This window comes from Procambarus clarkii, chromosome 50 (genome assembly GCF_040958095.1).
Source record: "Procambarus clarkii isolate CNS0578487 chromosome 50, FALCON_Pclarkii_2.0, whole genome shotgun sequence".
Lineage (NCBI taxonomy): Eukaryota > Metazoa > Arthropoda > Malacostraca > Decapoda > Cambaridae > Procambarus > Procambarus clarkii.
In genome coordinates, this window is record NC_091199.1 from 6,589,486 (window position 1) to 6,610,623 (window position 21,138).

At 50.1% G+C, this 21,138-nt stretch overlaps 1 protein-coding gene across 3 annotated transcripts in view; it reads right to left on the reverse strand.

The window, feature by feature from the left end:
- Positions 1 to 8,571: 8,571 nt before the first annotated feature.
- Positions 8,572 to 21,138, reverse strand: part of Cwc25 (CWC25 spliceosome associated protein homolog) — a 73,348-nt gene continuing 60,781 nt past the window's right edge. Inside the window, exons 7-8 of one of the 3 annotated variants that reach the window (XM_045732103.2) lie at positions 10,490 to 10,601; positions 8,572 to 9,701 (exon numbers count right to left, since the gene is read on the reverse strand). In XM_045732103.2, the coding sequence (XP_045588059.2) occupies positions 9,666 to 9,701; positions 10,490 to 10,601 (148 nt within the window). In that variant the 3' untranslated portion in view covers positions 8,572 to 9,665. Of the gene's footprint in view, positions 9,702 to 10,462; positions 10,602 to 21,138 lie in introns of all 3 variants that reach the window. The other 2 variants (XM_045732102.2, XM_045732104.2) reach the window with 2 other exon arrangements.

Sequence of the window (21,138 nt, forward strand, 5' to 3'; positions counted from 1 at the left end):
CTCTTTGCCCACACTTGGTCCCATGATCTGTGAGTGTTTCGGGTCGTATCATCTGGCCTTTGGTGGCGTTGGGCGGCTTCTCCTCCTCCTCCTCCTCCTGTGGGAGGGTTCGGGCCTGGTGGGGTTTGTAATGTGATGGAGAGGCTTCCTTCCCATCACTTTGTCAAGTCATCATGGAGTGGGCGCGCTTGGGCGTGGTTGAAAAGACCTCTTCCCTCAAGTGTGTTTTTCGCTTGTTCACAGTTACAAAACAGGACTGCACGGATCTTCGGTTTATTCTGGACTTGTCCCGTCTGAACCGTTGAATTGTTTGCCCCTCCTTTCGGATGACCACTCTGTCCTAGGTCCGACTTCTTCTTGATCCAGGTGCTTGTATGGTGTCCTTGGACGCTTATTGGCACGTTCCTATTCACCTGGGGTTCAGGACCTGGTTAGGTTTCATGGTGGAGTGTCAAGCTTACCGCTTTCGCTGCCTTCCATTTGGGCTGAATTTGGCAAAATTCAGCCATTGAATGGAATTTGTCCTCGCATTTTTACATGTCTTACCCGGGATGTTGTGGCCGTCTTTGTCTGCTAGGTGTTCGGGTGTTAGCCTACCTTGACGACTGGTTGGTATGTGTTCCCGTCCAGTCTATTTGTCTTCTCGCCAGGGATTTCATTCTTTCTCAGCTCGCCGGGTTCAGGTTCCTTGTGAACTGGAGGAAGGCTCATTTGGTTTCGTCCTAGGTTCGGACTTGGCTGGGCCTGGTCTGGGATTCTCGGACGGCTTCTGTCCCTTCTGCGGCATTGCTATGGCTGCGTTCCTCTCCTTCAGCTGTTCTTGGGGGGGCCCCAGGGTAATCTGATGTACACGTTGCTGGTTTTCCCACTGGGCCAGGATGGGCTTTGGAGGCTGTTCTGATTTCTTCAGAGCAGTCCCTTCCGCCACTCTCATGATTGCTGGGTTCATCCCCTGAGGGCCTTGTGTTGGTTGCTGTGTCTCCGGCTATCTCTTCGGGTTATTCAGAGTTCAGTGTCGTCACGAACACCTTGTCCCTCGACAAGAGTTTTGTGACCAGTGCTCACCAGACCGGTCAGGGTCGTTGGGGTTCCGTTGTTCTCACAGCACGATGCGGGAGTTCGTGGCGGTGTGGCTCTCACTGTGGCGGATTCGGCTCACTTGGGGTTCTGTGATCCGACTCCATTCGGACTGTGCCCCGGTGGTTCATTGTCTGAACCAGGGGGGAGGGGGAGTCGATTCGGTCCACTGCTTTTTGGGCTGGTCATTTTGAGTGACTCGTCTGCTGAGTTCTCAGGGTTTAGCTCTCAATGCGATTAAGCTCTCCTTGCGGTTTAAATCCTCGGGGGGGGGGGGGGGGTATTTGACATCCTGGCAGACGGCCTGTCTCGGTTCATTCCTGTCCATGGAGTGGACGGTCAATGCCCACTTCAGTTGGCTTTGCCGGACGTTCGTGCACCCAGACGTGGACTTCTTTGCGTCAGCTTGGTCTCAACGTCTCCCAGTGTATATGGCACCCTTCCCTGACTGTAAAGTCTTTGCGGAAGATGCTTTTCGGCAGGATTGGTCAAGCTGGGGGGTTCCTTTACCTCTTTCCCCAATTCCAGCTGTTGCTTTGGGTTTGGCTTGGCTCAAATCCTTTCAGAGCATGGTGGTTCTCCTGGTTCCTTGGTGGCCGGCCCTGCCTTGATTTTAGGTGCTGCTTGCTCGGTGTCCAAACCCGAGAGTTTTACGTGGCTCCGCCTCTTTCAACAGGTCGGGCCAGTTAGGTACCTTGCTGGTTTGCCCTATGAAGTCTCTTGGCTTTCCTTTCCCTTCATAGGCTGTTGTCCATTTCTGATCATGTTGTTTTGTCCTTTCTCTCTTGGCTTTTTCAGGACTGGCATCTTATGCTGAATACTGTCGCTTCTTCTCGCTCCAGCTTGCATTCAGGGTGGATGTCACTTCTGCTCCATTCCGCAAGTTTTCTCATGTGTTTTTTCACCTCCAGCCTGCTCATGCACTGCTCAAATCGTCCTGGTCTTTGGCTTGGGTGCTCTCTTTCCTCTCTCTTCTTGGTTTGTTATGGCCCCTTCAGTTCAGGAGTGCTTCAGGAAGGCTTTGTTTTTGTTGACTTTGGCCTCTGGGGGTCAGGTTGGGGAGATTCATGCTTTTCTCCGATGTGGGGGTTTCTGCTCTTTTGGCCTTTGGGGGTGTTTTGTTCGTTTGCAGCCGTTTACTTCTTTTCTGGCAAAGAATGAGTTGGCGGGCTTCCGGAGGGGGTCCGTAGCTTATTGATAATTGGTTGGTCAAGCCGGGGGTGCATCATGTTTTGTGTCCGGTTGCAGCTCTCTGCCGTTACCTGTGCGCCTAGGGTTCTGTGTCCGGGGACGCGCTTTGGGTTGATCCGATTTTCTTCATTCCCTGTTCCAAGGTTTCGGTCTTTCAGGTTGTCTGCAGGGTTATCACGTCTAGCAAGCCTGTGGTCTACCTTTGTGCCCATGATGTTAGGAAGTTTGCAGCTCTTGCTGCTGTTTTTGGTAACATGTCTTGGGTTGACATTCAGGCATGGGGGTTTTGGAGGTCGAACAGGGTCCTGGCCACCTGTTATCTTGTTAACTTTCATGGCCCTCAGCAGCCTTGTGTGGCTTTGGGACTTGTCTGACGCAGCCAGCTATCCTGTCTTCATCATGAGGCATGCAGTGCTGCCGTCTCCTGGGGTAGGTCCCTTTTTACTTATCTGTGGGTATATAGATTCAGGGAGCCGACGGAGCTCTCCCCAGAAAACCAGCGCTGAATGTAATGAAATACCATTTTCTGGGTTGAGCCCCGGAGGCTCCCTGAAATCCCTCCCTCCAGTTGCCGGTTTTGTTATCCATCTACGAACTGCTGGCGTCAATGCTTGGGACCACCTGGGCGCACTGGTTGAGTGGACATTTGTTTGTTTGTTGTTTTCTCTTGGGGGGGATGGAGTTCTTAGCCTCAGTTCAGTCTTGGATTGTAATATTTTATGAGCTGGGGCTTGTAATAATTTGCCTACCTTTCTGGGTGATATCCCCAGTCGATGGCAAGCATGACTATACTCTCAAAAAATGGAGGGTTTATAAGCCATTGCTCCCTTCGCCTCTCTAAGGGAATCAGGTTCTGGCTCATGGTTCCTGGTAGGCATAAGGACTCCAGTAACTGATGCTCTAGACTAATATGGCAGACTCCACTAGCTTCAGGGAGCCTCTGGGGCTCAACTCAGAAAATGGGCGTTTCATTACATTCAACGCTGGTTTTTTGGGTTGAAATGAGGCGAGGTGCAGCACGGGAATAACTTTGTCGATTTATTTTCATCGTATCTCACTTTACTCATTTAGTTTTTCTTGCTAACAAGTTATATTGATGTGTCAAAGGTGGTGTTCATTATGTATAACTTAAAATATATTACAAATATGAGTATAAATATATGCACACCACATTTATATATATAATATATAAGCCTAAATCTTATAATTGCACATAGCACACATTTTGCCTGTAAATATATACATGGTAATCAGTCATTTGGTGTTAGTGAAAGTTGGAGAGTTGCTAGTATGACCAGCCTGCACGTCCACACACTGGGTGGTGACGTGCCACACATGCTCCTCAGGTATTTACTAAGGCCTTACAGGGAAAGTAAGGGCCTCAGCATTTTTGTCCGCTGTACGCTTACAGCGGACAGCCTGAGCACAGTCCGCATTCCACCAGGGAACGCACTTCTGCATACCCCGTGAGGTAGAGCGAGGGATAGAGCGGAAGGCAGCGTCAAAGATGGTATCATGAAAAAGGAGGAGGCATGAGGAAGAGGCAGAGAGGAGAGGTCAGAGAGAGTAGCACGGAGGGTGAATAGGTTCCAGTCAGATTTGGCAAACTGCCACCTAGGGAAGGAGAGGGGAGGATGAAAAGAGAAAAAGGAAACTAGGATGGGGAAATAGTCACTGTTATGGAGGTCATCAAGAACCCACCACATGAAATCTAAGGAAAGGGACGATGAGCAGAGAGAAAGATCAAGACAGGAAAGGGTGCGAGTTCGAGAGTCCACACAAGTGGGCTCACCAAAATTCAGAAGAGACAGGGTTATCTTGAAGTGATTTCGGGGCTTTAGTGTCCCCGCGGCCCGGTCTTCGACCAGGCCTCCACCCCCAGGAAGCAGCCCGTGACAGCTGACTAACACCCAGGTACCTATTTTACTGCTAGGTAACAGGGGCATAGGGTAAAAGAAACTCTGCCCATTGTTTCTCGCTGGCGCCCGGGATCGAACCCGGGACCACAGGATCACAAGTCCAGCGTGCTGTCCGCTCGCCCGACCAGCTCCCTGGAAGGGAAGGGAAGAAGAGAGGACGACCTAAGGCGGCCTCGGGTGTTTGTCATAACATCACCCCAGAGGGTATGTCGACAGTTGAAATCACCCAACAGGAGCATCGGCTCTGGCAAGGAGTCCAGGAGGTGCTTAAAATCAGGAAGGGAAAGCGGGACATTTGGGGGAAATAAATGGAACAGACTGTATACCATTTACTCACAAAAACATGGGCAGCAGAACAATGGATAGGCGATGGAAAAAGTAGGGTGACGAAGAGAATATCATAGAGAATCAAGAGAGCAGTAGTCATGGGGGGGTGGAGAGAAAGGAATAACCACGAAAGTGACCAGGTCGAGCAGCAAGCATTGACTCCTGGAGACAAACACAAAGTGGTGAAAACTGTGTAATCAGAAGTTGGAGTTCATGGAAGTTGGCATAAAATCCACGAATATTCCACTGAAGAATAGACATTATCAAAAAGAGAAAGGACAGCAACAGAGAACAATGAAGAAACAAAGGTAAAGAAGAACACAGTATATTAACACTATCGCCTGTGCCACGCGCGCACCGCAGACTTTGACGTCATGGGGCTAATGGTGCGGGCGAGCGTGCGGCGACGCCTAAATGTGTATACTGTACTTGTTTCAGTTTTCTCACCTTAATTCTTGTGCTACGTCGTTTGCAATTAAATTGCGAACATCCCTGCAGATGTATATGCATATAATGTCCAAAAGCTTGGCGAGACTCCCGACAGCAAAGCCTAAAGTCGGAAAAGTTACCTGTGAGCACACAAAATCAGTAAAATGTATATACTCGTTTCAGTTTTCTCACCTTAATTCTCGTGCTACATCATTTGTTTCGGCATCATTGCGTTCGCAATTAAATTCCCTGCAGATGTATATGCATAAAATGTCCAAAAGCCTGGAGAGACTCCCCGCAGCAAAGCCTAAAGTTACCCGTGAACGAGCACCAATTTGCACCCCACAACCTAATGTGTATACTCGTTCAGTTTGATAACATCAATTTTCATGTTACATCGCTCATTTTGGTATCAAATTTTCACAATATAAAGGCGCGCATTTTAAAACTAGTCCCATAATAAATAGAATTTTAACAAATATTTTAAAATTTTGACCAAAAACCTATTTATAATCTTTCAAGTGTTCTGACATCAAGTTTCGTGTTACATCGTTCATTTTGGTATCAAATTAAGCGCATTCTAAAGTCGCTTATTTGGAAACTATCCCGAGGTCGATCAGATAAAAAATGAATTTTATACAAATATTTTTGTAGTGGATGCGAGTCCTGTCCACGGCTAAGACTCAAGAGAAAAAAAATGGACGTGATCGGTGTCCAAAGCGAGCGATAGTGTTAAATTAAATAAGCTCAGGATCAGGGTCAGCAAAATCAGGATTAGGGGGTATGGGTAAATTTGGTAAGGATGGAGGGAAGGGAGTGGGAGAACAGACCAGAGGCAGACGGACGGGGTCCGGATGAGGAGGAAGAGACAACCGAGAGAGGCAGTCAAGGACAGGAGGAGGAGAGGGGGGGGGTTAGAAACCAGGGAGCGCACCTCAACAAGGTCAGCAACCGAGAGGGAATTGGGGGCTAAAGAAACCTCCATAGCAGGGATAGGGGGCCCGATCACCGAAATGGGAGGGGACGTAGTGATAGTCAGAGGTGGGGGGCGAGGAAGAAAGCGATGCCTTCTTACCCACTTGGGAGGAGGAAGAAGAGGAGCCAGGCTTACGTTTCCGACTCAAAGAGACAGGTGCTCCAGCAACAACGTACTGGGCGACAGACTCAATGGTCTCAACAGGAGGAGAAGAAGAACGAAGGGCAAACAACATGAAGATTGCTGGGAGGATGATGGAAAACAGCCTGAACAGACAGGCGGCGTGGAGGGCCAAGAGACTGGGGAAAGGGTTGGGAAGAAGGATCGGGGGAAGATGGGAAAGAAGATACAGGAGACATGGCGGACTGGGTAGGAAAGGGGGAAACTCCAGATGGAGAACCAAGATGGAGACACTTCGGGACAGAACGGAAGGGAACAGGGGAGGTGGTGGTGGGCATGTCCATGTCCGGGTCCAAGGCCTGGAAACTGTTGTGTGACTAAGGAAGGTGGGAAGGACGAGGAGAGGTAGAACGCAACACGCGAGCATACGATACGCCGGTGAAAGGGTGGAGATGGCGGACTTAGCGTCTCGCTTCAGGAAAAAAACGATCCCGGTGTTTCAAATTGAGGACGGCTTCCTCAAGCTTGTAGTGTATACATGTGCGGGAGAAGGTAGGGTGGGCCTCACCGCAATTGAGGCAGCGAGCCTGGGGAGAAGAGCAATCTGTCTTAGAGTGGTCATTGCCCCCACACATGGGGCATAGAGAGACAAGACTTGAGCATTTGAGGGGACCGTGCCCAAACTTCAAGCACTTATTACGAAGTCTAGGAGAGGGAATGTACTCCTGAACGGAGCACCTGGCACCAGCAAGAATGATAAGAGGGTAGATGGGTCCTACTATCGAAGGTGATTTTCACAACTCTAAGAGGCTGATGGTGACGACCACGAAGGGGTCAAGTGAACGTGTCCACCTGGAGGACAGGACGGCCTTGGGTTTCGAGGATACTGTAAGTTTAATATCCTCATGGCAGTCTCTTACGTCCCGAACACCAGTTGCAACATGGTGCAGGAGAACAGTCCCAACACTGGCATTTAACCAAGCATTTTTGGAGACCCAAACATGAGTCTCCCCAATGCAGGACAATGCGGCTAAGTGGGTAGCTGTATTTCGAGAAGGAGCAGCGACGACACGTACCGAAACTGGTGGGGTTAAAAGTAACAAGAGGCATCCACCGAATCAACAAGGTGTTTATAGAGGGAGAAATCGTCAGGTGTAGAAGAATCCGGATGGAGGAGATCAAAGTATTTAGCCCGCGAAGCAGGATCAAACAAGACGTTGTACGTATTAGTATGGGAAGGGATCGTGCGAGTGTGGCATGGTGGGGACGACGTTGAAAACCCCCAGAGGGAGAGCAATTAAAAGGCGCAATAGTCACAATGAGAGACTGAGCCGTGCCAGGGGACGAGGTGGTCACAGCAGGGGGCTTGGAGCTCAACCCAACCACAGAGTAGGGAGGGAGGGGAGCCGAAAGGAGTAGTCAGGAGGGTCAGAGGAGGAGCTAGATCCGGGCCCAATGTAGCGGGGCTACAGAGCCCGGTCTTCCAACACAGTCCGACTCAGGGACTTGGTCGCCCAGCCCACGAGCCTGAAAAGTCATGAGGAACAGTATTCAGCGACATGAAAAAGAGAGGTAATACTGTACAGTACTTTCATTCCCGAATGTGCCCTTGTACCCACCATGGAGCTATAATTAGAGGATAGGACATCCAACAAGAGACATGTTGCAGGTCTTGCCGACGCCCCCTAGGGGTGCGACGTGAGTATACTCTCCACAAACGCCACCTTAAGAACTGTCAGTCCGTCGAGATTGGGTTCAGTGACGAAAGAAGGATTGACAATAAAAGCGTCTCCTCGCTTGTGACATTGGGTACTACAATGTCACAAGCGAGCAATGTCACCTCTCTCGCCTGTAGTTCTACGAGTGAGAGAGTATGCCTCCCCAAACACCCGGGCACCAAAACAGAAGAAGTCTGAAAGAATAATCAAGACTGGCAAAAGGTTGGCGGGAAATGACAATTAGAAAGGAGAAGAGGGGGGAAGAAAAATGAAACACAAGGAAAAGGAAAAGACATCTGGCAAAATTGGTGAAGACAGCAGCAGGAGCATAAGGCTTCAAAAGGACAGAGGACTAACCTATGGAACATCACACTCCGACAGCCGCCCACCAAGCCCCTACACGACGACAACGGGCTAGAAAGGGAGGGGGGTTGTAATTCCAAGCAAAGATTTGGCGAGGCTTTAAATCTACATGAATGTGCCACTAGCGATCATTGTGGGCTGGACATAACTTACAACAACTGATTCTCCAACATCTTTAATGACCCTGTGAAAACGTTTGAAAAGATCTTGAGATCAGATCAGATCAGATCTCTCACCTGTAGAACTACAGGCGAGAGAGGTGACATTGCTCGCTTGCACCAGATCATTGTGATCTGGTGCATAGAACATTTTTCTGCCTAACTGTACACATCATGTCCATGATACAAGGATAACTTAATTTAGGCAGCTCATTTTAGTTCTGAAAATTGCATTTCCTATCTTACACCAGTTTTTTTCAATAGTATGTGTTAGACTAAAAAAAAAAAAAAAATTCTTCATCATAACATTTATTGTAAACTTTAAAAAGCACACCAGTGAATTATAGTTGTTCAGTGTGTCATGATCAACACACACTCGACACGTCCAAATGTGGTGCCATATCACTGTCCATACTAGAGTCCTTCCAGCTAAGTGTTAATATACGTAACAATGTTGCACAGATTCGTAGTAACTAGCCTAGGGTTAAACATTTTGTTTATTTGTTCCATAAGACTTAGTGGCTTCCTTTGGTAATTACTTGTCTGTTCTATAACTCACATGGGTGTAAATAAAATCAAGTATTTATCAAAAGAAAGCACCAAGCCGGGAAGACCATGTAGCAGGGTGTAAATAGAATTCCTCGAACACCATAGTGTATCAGGTTAACTTAGTCTTGGACAGTTTACTCTTCATGACAATCTTTCCTTCAGAAAATAAACCTAATATGATGCTGACCCCTCGACACCTGTGCTTGAATGCCCGATACTACTGCAGGTAAATATAAATTAATAAAGCACAGGAAAGAGTTGTTAAGAAGTCATTCTTTGTAAGACTAAACAGCTTTTTAAACGCCAGAATTTAAACGTTATTGCTACCAACATTAGCTATGTCAACAGTCTCTTTTCTGTCATTACATCACAATGCTAAATAAAAATGTAATAAAATAAACACATGAAATGTTAAGGTTAAAATGATAAAAATTGTTGCATATGTGAAGACAAATAATTTAAATTTGTTTTACTTGCAGATGATCAAATCTGAAGATGATGCACACAATCAATATCAAACACTTGAGTCATATGACTGCCTGGAAAATTATCTCCAAAAATACACTTATTATATATATAATTCTCAATGGCTTGGTTAGTAAAATAATAATATGCAAGCATTATGTGGCAACAGTGGGTGGTGAGCTGCTTGTGGTCACTCCTCTGGCAACACTGTACAAGAATAAATAATATACACCATACATTAACATTTTTTCATAATCTTTTTAATTGCCTTCACAATATGCTTTGTAAATTTATCATTTACTTTCTAGCAAAATTGGACTCCATGTGCGCTCCTCCTCGCTGCACCGAGCTAACGCGAGACTTGACTCTGTTCTCAATGGTCCCTCCAGAAGCACTTAACAGTTGAGTCCTGAAAAATATTTATTAAGGAATAAATATTAATATTTGGTATTTTTTTTTTTTTTACTACAAATGTAATATAACACTTTATTTGAATTTGGACTCTGGCAAGTACTAACAAACCAGCGCTCAATGTAATGAAACGTCAGTTTTGGGAGAGCCCCAGAGGCTCTCTGGAGCTATAGGACTGATATATGCTATATTAGTCTGGAATGTCAGTCAATGGAGTTCTGCCTACTGGGAACCATGAGCCAGAACCTGGCTTCCTCAGAGAAGTGCAGGGAGCAATGGCCTAGGGGAAACCCCCTTGTATTTTTAGGGGGGGGGGGGTGGTTATTCGCTGTCTGCCATCGACCGGGGTTAGGCATCTCAAAACAAGCCCCACATGGTAGGAAACTGCAAAAACTCAAGATTGAACAGAGAAACAGAACTCCTCAAAAGAAAACATGGAAAACAAGCAAACATTAACCACTGCTATCGCTTGTCCTCACACTCACAGCACTCACTCTCTTTCTTACACCCCCCCTCCCCACAGAAGGGGGAAGAGGGGAGCCCCGGACCCCCGTGCCGGCTACCCAGCTCCTCAGTTTGGAGGCTGACAGCCGCATCATTAAACATCATTAACATTAACATTTAACATCATTAAAACAAAACTGCTGACAGGAGGGAGGGTGCCAGGGAGCCTCTGGGGCTCACACAGAAAATGATGTTTCTTTACATTCAACACTGGTTTCCTGTGGGGAGCCCCTATGACTTCCTGGAGCTACATACCCAAAGATGAGTAAAATAGGGACGTACCAAGGAGGCGGCCACCCCACATGCCTCAACACGAAGATGAGATAACTGATAATCCAAAACGCGTCCACAACCACAGAAGTCGAGGCGTGCAGGTAACGGCGTAGAGCTGCAACTGGACACAACACATAATGCACCCCTGGCCTGACCAACTAAGCATGAAAAAACAGCATTGAATGTAATGAAACACCATTTTCTGGGCGAGACCCGGAGGCTTCCCGCAGCTATCCTGGCTGATATGTTACTATTAGCTTTCTGGCATCAAAGTGCATGGAGTTCTTGCCTACCGGGAACCACAAACCAGAACCTAGCCCCCCTCAGAGAGGCGCGAGGAGCAATGGCCTACAGAAACCCCTCTGTGTAGTTGGAAGCATTCTATGTCTGCCATTGACCGGGTCTGGCACCCAAAAAGGTAGATGCCCCAAAACAAACCCCTATTCTAGTGAAAATATTGCTACGTAAAGCCGAACAAGTGGACAGAACTCCCCAAATGAAAACTAGCAAACTAGCATGACGTCATCACGTCGCCGTGCCGCCGTCTGTGCAACCCCTTTTCCCCTCCCTGGGAGAGGGAAGGGGGAGCCCCAGACCTCCGTGCTGGTGATCCAACCGGCAATTCTTAGGCTGGATGTCAAAAAGATGCGAAAACACCACCAATCGGAGGGAGGGAAGGATGCTGGGGAGCCTCCGGGTCTCACCCAGAAAATGGCGTTTCATTACATTCAATGCTGGTTTTCTGGGGGGAGCCCCGTTGGCTCCCCAGAGCTACCTCACCAAAGATTAGAAAAGGAAGGAAGGACCCGAGAGGCGAACACCACGCGCCCTAACTCAAAAAACAAGACAACTGGCAAACCAAAAGACCCTACAGACAACCCGGGAGACCCGAACCCTGGAACAGGAAAGAAGGAAGGGAACCCAAGCAATCCAAAGTGGCCACAGAGGCCAAGATGTGCAGAAAACATCAGAGAGCCACAACCGAACCCAACACATAATGCAACCCCTGGCCCGATCAACCAAGCATCAACAACCCAAGGATCCCTCCAGAAAGTAGCACTCATGCATCGCCAGGGAAAAAGGAGTGCTGCAAACGAACAGAACAACCACCTGAACCAAACAAGCAGAAAAACTCCTGTACCGGAGGAGAGCCTGAAGATCTCCAAACCAACCCCCAGAGGCCAATGCCAACAGGAAAAAGAACCCTGAACCGAAGGGGCCACGACAAACCGAGGAGAAGAGAGAAGAGACCACCCGGTCTAATGACTAGGATGACACCTGCGGCGCATGAGCAGGCCGAAGGCGAAACAATGCAAGAGACAGCTGGCGGAATGGAGTAGAAGTGACATCAATACCAAATGCAAGCTGGAGCGGCTCCGCCAGCTCCGCACGATACGAGACGACAGTATCCGACACAAGAGGAGAGATCTGAAACAACCACGAAAGGAAGAACAAGACAACCCTATCAGAGACCAAAGTACACCTACGCAGTGATAGGAACAGGACAGACTGCCAGGAACATCATACTGCCACCGAGATGAAGCATGCAAGTGGGAGACCATCAACGAAGTCACCTGCGCCCATATAAGTGACGAGAAACTGGAGACAAAAACCCCAGATGCAAAGACTTGAGAAGAATGAACCAGCCACGTACCAAGCTGGACCGATCTGCAGAAAGAGGCGGAGCCGTGGGAAGATCCTCGGGTTTGGACACCGAGCAAGCAGCACTGGAAACCAAGGCTGGGCCGGCCACCAAGGAGCCATAAGGACAACTCTTCCCTGGAAAGTCTCCAAGCGAGCCAAAACCTTGGACACCCCCCAAACAGAACTGCCAGGAGAGCCAAACCCTGAGAACTCAGCAGACGAGTCACCCGAAATTACTAGTCCCAAAGAACCAAGGACTGCACGGAACCCCCCATGGATCAAGCAAAGAATCACTTGGGAACAGTCTGAAAGAAACTGGCTCGACGACCTGCAAGTGACCCGAATCCTCCGGAGCAACATCCACACAGCTGCGAACACCTACACTGTGCTGTGAGCCCGACGGAAGGACCGACCCCACTGTCCCTGGCCAGCCTGGTGAGCATGGGTCACAAAGCCCCAGCCTGGAGACAACGCGGCAGTGAAGACAACAAGCAAGGGCTCGGGTAAGCATCATGGCACAGAACCCTGAAAGCCCCAAGAGGAAGCCGGCGATGCAGCAACCGATGCAAAGCATCCGGAGGCCGAACCCAGCAGTTGCGATAGGCCGAAAGAACGTTTCCGAAGGAACCAGATGGGACATCCGCCAGGTCTCTAGGAATTCGAACCCTGTGAGCTGGGAAAGAACCAAATCCCTGGCAGGCAGACACGCGGAATGGCTGGAGCCCAAACCAGCCCATCGTCGAGGTAGGTTAGAACCCGAACACCTAACAGATGCACACGGGCCACCACGACCCGGGTAAGGCGTGTGAAAACGCGAGGTGCCAGATTCAAGCCAAATGAAAGGCAACAAAGGCGGCACCCTTGATGCCCCACAACAAAACCGAGCCAGACCTAGAACCCCGGACGCACTATGATGTGTGAATACGTGTCCTGAGGTCCAAGGACACCATCCAAGTGCCTAGGCCCAACAGAAGACGGACCTGGGACAAAGTAGTCATCCGAAAGGATGAGCAATAACCCATGGGTTCAGATGTGACAAGTCCAGAATGAACCGGAGGCCCACGCAGGCCCACGCAGGCCCGTTTCGGGACCAGAAACTGGCGGAAACCCACCTGAGAGACGAGGTCGTTTCGACCACGCTCAAGTGAACCCATCCAAGATGGGCTCTGTCAAGTCATCCAAGATGACTTGACAGAGCGCAGGAGAAGAGGCCCGCCCCACCAGCCATGAACCCCCCGAATGAGAAGGAGCCACCCAACGCCGCCGCAGGGCGACTTAAAACGACCCGAAAGGCTCACAATTTGTGGGGCCAGGCGCGAGTGAACAGAACAAGCCTCCCCCCCCTCCATCGCCCCGTCAAGGGTACGAACCGTGAAAGGGCCAAACATATCAACAATGCAGACGATGCATACACTGCCGAGGGCAATGCAGAGCGGTGCGACCCAGAGGTGGCCCCAAGCACCTCCAAATCCACCTCAAGCCAATCCGAGGACAACTCAAGGCAGTAGAAGAACACAGGGCCGAAGCCAGCAGGCAATGTGCAGGCAACGTGTATGCAAGTACTCCGCAACCAAGGCAGCTGAAAGGGAAGGAACCTACACATAAAGCTGCATCACCCCAACATCCTGCGGAAGGCCAGGGGCGAACAATATGCATCGAGACGCTCAAAGTCACTCCCCCAAGGAAGACTTGCAACGCCGTCTGAACCTCACCCAATACACGTGAGCGGGACCAGCAGAACGTGTGCCAAGCCTCCAATGAAAAGTGCGAGCAGTCTGCCAACCAGGACAACTCCGGAACTCATAACAAACCCAATACCAACACAAAGATCCATACACGAAAGCATAATCTGGGTCGTGCAGGAGATAAGCTGCAAGGGCTACCCGCACCACATGAGAAGGGATGCGGGAAGCCGAAAACCTTCAGAAAGACGGATCAAGGAACCCACGGGAACACGGAACCAAACCCAGGGAGGGGTAGACACCAAATCCAGGTCGTACGCGGAGGGAGCGAAAGAGAACCCCACTCAGTGTAACAGCAAGCCCCGCTCCAAGGGTACAAAAACCCAGGTGGGGTCCAACAGGGCCCAAGGCCTCAAGTCAACCCCTTCCCTGGAACCTCACACCGAGGACCCAGAGCCGAGCTGTCCCCCAAAGCCCCAGCCTCTCAAGAAAAAGCCGGGGTAGCCGAAAAACACTAAGGAAGGGGGGCGGGGCACTAGTCAGACCCATACACACTGGCAGAAGGAACAGGCTCGAATACCTCCGCCACCATCCAGGAAGGGAACACCCCCAAAACTGCCCGAGTCTCAACATCAACTAGACCCCCACCCCGCCCCCGAACCTGCTGATGGGTCGAAGCCGGAAGCCAGGGATGTGGGGAAGGGGGGGATTGGATGCACAATAGAAGGAAAGAAAGGCAAAAGGTACTAAGACGAAGCGACTTCCACCCCCAAAGTCCAGGTCCCGAAAACCAAAACAGGGCAGTCTCGGGGCACCCGGGGAAGTGACCAACTCATTGCATTGCAGCAACAGAGCCTAGCATGCAATGCAGCTGCTGCCTGCACCCTTAGGCCAGCCACACACGTGCAGTTTTAACTGACAGTTATAACTGTTCAGTTAAAACTGTCAGTTAAAACTGCACGTGTGTGGGTATCTCAGTTGCTCATTTCGTCAGTTCAACAGAACTGTACAGTTAAACTGCGACAAATGCAATGTTCCATATTTTTAACTGAAAGGAGTAACTGAACCGAGCGTGTGTGGGGATTCGTAACTGTACAGTTCTCAACTTCTCATTTCTACAGGTGGTAGCGGTGAGTGGTAGCGGCGATATTGCTTTTCTCATTATTGTATCTTTCTTTTTAATGAAAGGAGAAATCAGCGAAAGCAGCTTTTGGTACAGTTTCAGTCATGCGCAAATAATTGAGAAAATGAATTGGTTCTTCACTTAATTCCCTTAACAATTTAATATCAGAACATTGATTTCGCCTTAGTAACCACTTTATGCACCACTGCTTACGCTTCTAAGTTTTCTTTTTTCTATTTGCTTGTAGCATTACAAAGAATACACCAAGAGTGGCAAGATCGTACTCCTCGGAATCCATGGTAAATCTGAGGGATTGAACTGTGTGTGTGTGTGCATTTCATTTTTAACTGACGTCAGTTTGAACTGTGACAGTTATAACTGAACAGTCATAACTGTCAGTTAAAACTGCACGTGTGTGGCCGGCCTTAGATCATGAGCAATAGTGAGGGTGAACAGGAGCACGCACAAACAACACCGTTGCACGACTCCGGGTCAAAGGAACCACCTACAGGCAGTATGGCAGAGGCACAACCGGTGAATGTCACCCTGAGACAAGTGGACAGAGCAACCACCAACCTCGCACAAAGTGAGGGGGGACTGGAGGGTTACATCCATCGAACCACAGAGCCCCCCCCCCCCCCCGCAAGGTTTCCCAGGGCCTTGGCAACACGCTAAGGGAAGCCCAGGCAGGGTACTGCAAACCGGCGCCCAAAACTACCAAGCAAACTTCTAAAAGCTGAACTCCCGGGACGTGCCTACTCACAGAGGCCTAGCAGGGGGTACCACCAAGAACAAAGAATTGTCTAACGAAAGACCCCCAAAGACAGATAGGGTGCAACTAAACAAAGACAGAGCCCCACCAGGCAAAAGAAAAACCCCGCAACCCCGTACTCAGGAGAAACAGAGCCAGCCGCTATAAGAGGTGAGAACTAGCTGTGCAGTGCCCTGCTCAGGCACATCTAGTTCCCAGAGACAAACAAGGGCAACAGAAACCCCAGTTGACTCCAAGGGCGGCCAAATACCGAGCAGTAAAAGACACAGCGGAGGTAGATCCCGAGGAGACATGTAAAAGGTGGGCCCAAACCCCAAGCCTGCAGTATTTACAGGGCACCTATGGAAGGAAACCCTAGGTGCATGCAGCCCGAGTACTGTAGAATATTACTCATGACTCACACACCACCTGTAGAGACAGCCCACGCCACAAGGCACAGAAACTGAAACTAAAGCAAGAGCCAGAGGCCCCCGACCTGCCAGTATCACATCAGCCAAGAACTGCCAGTTGGATTGCCAACGCGGGAGTCTGGGGTTGCGCAAACGGCAAAGCAGCGACGTGATGATGTCATATTAGTTTACATTTGGGAAGTTCTGTCCACTCGTTCGGCTTTCGGTAGCAATATTTTCATCAGAATTGGTTTTTTTTTTGGGGGGGGGGGGCACCTACCTTTCTGGGTGCCAGACCCTGAAAGGCAGACATAGAATGCTTTCAACCACACTGGGGTTTCTATAGGCCATTGCTCCTCGTGCCTCTCTGAGGGGGACCAGGTTCTGACTCGTGGTCCCCAGTAGGCAAGAACTCTATGCACTTTAACTGATGACAGAAAGCTAATAGTTACATATCAGCCTGGATAGTTCCGGGAAGCCGATGGGGCTCTCCCCAGGAAACCCAAGGGCCTCTCCAGAAGCCCGCCAGCACGTTCTTCACCAAAAAACCAGCGTTGAATGTAATGAAACGCCATTTTCTGGGCGAGCCCCGGAGGCTCCCTGGAGCTTATCGGGCTAATGTATGTTATGTTAGACCGGGACATTAGCTAAGGAGTTCAGACCTACCAGGGACCAGCGCCAGAACCTGGCCCCTTCAGAGAGGTTTCAGGGAGCAATGGCCCTGGAAAACCCCATATGGTTGGGGGTTTTCCTTATCTGCCATCGACCGGGGTTAGGCACCCAGAAAGGTAGGCGTAACAAAACAAACCCCACATGGTAAGAAACTACAACAAAAACCGAACAGAGAGGTAGAAAACTCCCTACAATCCCAAGGAAACAAGCAAACAAGCAAACATCACACTTTACTGCCGCGCCGATCGTCCGCGCAGCCCTCCCCACCCCGGGAGGGGGAGGGGGGAGCCCCGGACCTACCGCGCCGGCTGCCAAGCTCCAGTTCGGAAGCTAAGCTTCAACCAACACGAAAAAACCGCCGACCGGTGGGAGGGAGGGTTTCCAGGGAGCCTCCGGGGCTCACCCAGAAAATGGCGTTTCATTACATTCAACGCTGGTTTTCTGTGGGGAGCCCCTACGGCTCCCTGGAGCTTCATACCCAAAGAGAAGGAAAAGAAAGGGCTAACCCGGGAGGCGGCCGCCACAAACTCTGCAACGCAAAGCCAAGACAACCGGTCGCAAACCTGCGACCCAAGGCAACAAGAACGCCCAAGAACAGACGCACATATGGATGGGCGGCCAAAAACCTGTGCGACCCACAATTCCCTGCGCCCGAAATGAGCCCGAGACGTCACCAACACAGCAGCAATTGCTGCAAACGTCTGAACAGCACGGGCGCAAAGACAGACCGCAGGAAGAAGGAAAACACTGCGGACGACCCGGGAGACCCGAGCCCTGAAAACAGGGAACGAAGGAACCGGATCAACCACAGCGCATCCCCAGGCACGGTACGCCGGCAACAGCAAAAAGCACAACTGGACAACACAGGACGCACCCCCCGGCCAAACCAAACAAGTACCAATACCCCAAGAACCCCTCCGGAAAGCAGCCGTCTTGACCGTCGCCAGGACAGAGAAAGGCTGCACACCAATAAAGCTACCACCAGTACCAAAGAGGAGGAAACTGAAACCGAAGGGGCTACCACAAACTGAGGGGAAGAGAAGAAGGCACCCTGAACAAGGACCAGGATGGCTCAGGCGACTCATGAGCAGGCCGGAGGGGAAACAAAACGCGAGAAAACGTAATAAACGTCATACAGTCTCCAAGACGAAGCTCGCAGGTGGGACACCGTCAACAAAGCCACCTGAACACCATAGAGATGGCGATACCTGCGTCAAAATACCAGACGCGAAGAGCCAAAGAGAAGGCCGAACCAGTCACGGACAGGACCGATTCGGCCTGCTGAAAGAGGCGAAGCCTCAGGAAAAACGCCCCGGGTACGGACACCTATCAAGCAGCGTCTGAAAAGAAGGCCGGGCTGGCCACCGTGGAACCATAAGGACTGTTCTCGTGGGAATGGGCTGCAACCGAGCCAGAACCCGAAGCAACAGCTGGACCGGGAGAAGAGGTACAGGTACCCCCCACCTCGACCAGGCCTGCCGAAAGCCTCCACCGTGAAGTCCTCGCAGGTGGGAAGGGCGCCACAAAACGGGCGACGCCTAGACCACGCCGACCCGAAGACGTCCATGGCCAGGAGTCCATAAGCCCAACAGAGCCAACAAAACGAATCGGCGACGACTGGCCAACCCACGAAGAGGAATGAACCGATACAGCTGTCCACCAGGACGCAGGACACACCCCGGACACGAGCCACACGGTTAACCAAACCCCCTGTGGTTCCGGCAAGAACCACCAGAGAACAGTCCAAACAGAGCTGAATGGTAGAGTACCTAGTGACCCAAATCCTCCGAAGCGCAAACCAGACAGCCATGAACACCTGAACCGGGCTGTGAGCCGACGGACAGACAGACTCCATCAACCTCGGCCGACCTGGTGAGCACTGGTCACAAAGCCCCAGCCGAGAGACGACCCGTCCGTGAACACATCGAGCGAAGGCTCGGGGAGCTGCCAAGGCACGGAACCCCGAAAACCCCAAAGAGGAAGCTGGTGACGCAGCACCAACACCAGATCCCCAGAGGAACCCAAGGAATGCAAGAGGCGGAAGTGGAGTCTCCGTAGGAACCAACCGACGCTGGAGCCAAACCCGACTCCGCGGGCAGACAAGCACGCCGAAGTGCAAACTCCCGCACAACCGCCCAAGCAACCGCTGAGCAACCCGGGACCCCCTCCTGAACAGCCAAAGGCGGGACCACAGCCACAGTAACACTTCTGGAGGGAAGACAATGAGGGGCCCAAGAGCCTGAAACAAGGCCCAGGTCCGAACCCGGGACGGAAACAGAAGGTAAAACCTCCAGATCACCAGGAAACCAAACCCAGCGATCTGGAAAGAACCATCCCCTGGCGAGCAGACAAGCGGACTGACTGGGAGCCCACTCCAGTCAGTCGTCGAGGTAGGCCAGACACCGAATCTCAGACGCAGACAGGGCACTAAGATCCGGTAAAGATGCAAAGAGTATACAAAGTGCCCTTCACAAAATAGGGAATGCAATAAAAACAGCAAACCTGAAGCCCCACCACCAAAGCATTGTATGACAACCATATTAAGACATATTATGACATATGACAATCATTATATGACAATATGACAATTATAATCAAAGCATTATATGACAGAGTGCTGGGAAGACGGGACACCACGAGAGTAGCTCTCATCCTGTAACTACACTTAGGTAAGTACACATAGGTAATTACCAACCGTGCTAGCCCCAGAAAAACTGGAGAGGAACGTGCCAAGAAGTGACCTGGAGGTCCAGGTCCACCATCCATGCACCCGGCCCTAACAGAATCCGAACAGGAGACAACAGTCCTCCGAGCAGGGCAGAGGATCCAGGGCGCAGACGGAAGTAGTCCAGAAGAACTGCAGACTGGAAAAGCTCATGACTGCAAAGAGCAGATGGGAAAAGCTCATGACTGCAAAGAGCAGACGGGAAGCCCAGAAGGATGGGGCGGATCGACCACGCCCCACGCACCCACGAAGAGGAAATGACGAAGCGCAGGGAAGAAGCCCACCCCGCCAGCTCTGAACCCCCCCCAAGGGGGAGAAGCCGTCCTCCGACGCCAGCAGAGGCCGGAAGACAACCCAAAGCGCCCACCAACAGCGGGACCAAGCGAGAGGCAACAGAGCAAGCTGCTCCCCCAGCGCCCAGTCAACAGAGAAGGGAACAGAACCCCTTCAGAAAGAAAAAGTACACTACCGAAGTCATGAGGAGAGACTACGTGAATGAAACTACACTTCGCTGGAAGAGGAAGTGAGGGGAGACCTGATCACCACATACAAGATACCCAAGGGAATCGACAGGGTTGAGAAGGACAGGCTATGTAACACAAGGGGCACACGCACTAGGGGACACAGGTGGAAACCGAGTACCCAAAAGAGCCACAGATAGAAGTTTTTTTTTTTTTTTTTTTTTTTTTTTTTTTTGAGTGTCAGAATGGGAACGGGAAAGCACTAAGAAGTAATGTGGCGACTCCTCACACAAGTAACGAGGCTGACCCCCATACAATGTCACATGTAGACATGACAGAGCCCAAGATGCACAGGAACCGATACACCAGCAAGCAGCACATGGTCAAAGGAGGAGCTAGATAGTAAACGTGAAGGTCTTATAACAATAATGAGAGAGATTATAGCGAGAGCGGATAACGATAGATCACGACTGTTGATAGTCGGTGACTTCAACTTGAAATCCATAGACTGGGAAGCATATGAAGCTAAAACAGAAGATTTTTGGACCTGTAAATTTGTAGACCTCATCCTGGAAACATTCTTGTATCAACATGTTAAACAAGCTACGAGGATGAGGGAAGGGGACGTTCCCTCCATGCTAGATTTGATATTTACCAGGAAGGAGGAAGAGATATTTGACATTCAGTACCTTCCTCCCTTGGGTAAAAGTGACCATGTCTTTTTGGGAATAAAGTATGCAATGCGTTATAAGCTGGAAGAAAATAAGGAGGTTGAAGCAGTTGAAAAACCAGACTTCAGGAGAGGACATTATGGTGACCTTAGAAATTTTTTTAGTGAGTATAATTGGACAGACTTGATGCTAGGCAAGGAAGTGAATGAGATGTATGGCAAGTTTTGTGAAATATATGATAAAGGCACAAAAAAATTTATACCAAAACAGAGATGCAGAACTAGGAAACAGGATTGGTTCAATAGAAATTGCGAGAGGGCTAGAGACCGAAAGACACAAAAATGGAATCAATACAGGAAGAGGCCGAACCCCCAAACATACCAGCGATACAAAGATGCGAGAAACAACTACACGGCAGTGAGGAGAGAGGCAGAAAGAAATTTTGAAAAAGGGATTGCGGACAAATGTAAAACAGAACCAGGTCTATTCTATAAATTCATAAACAACAAATTGCAGGTA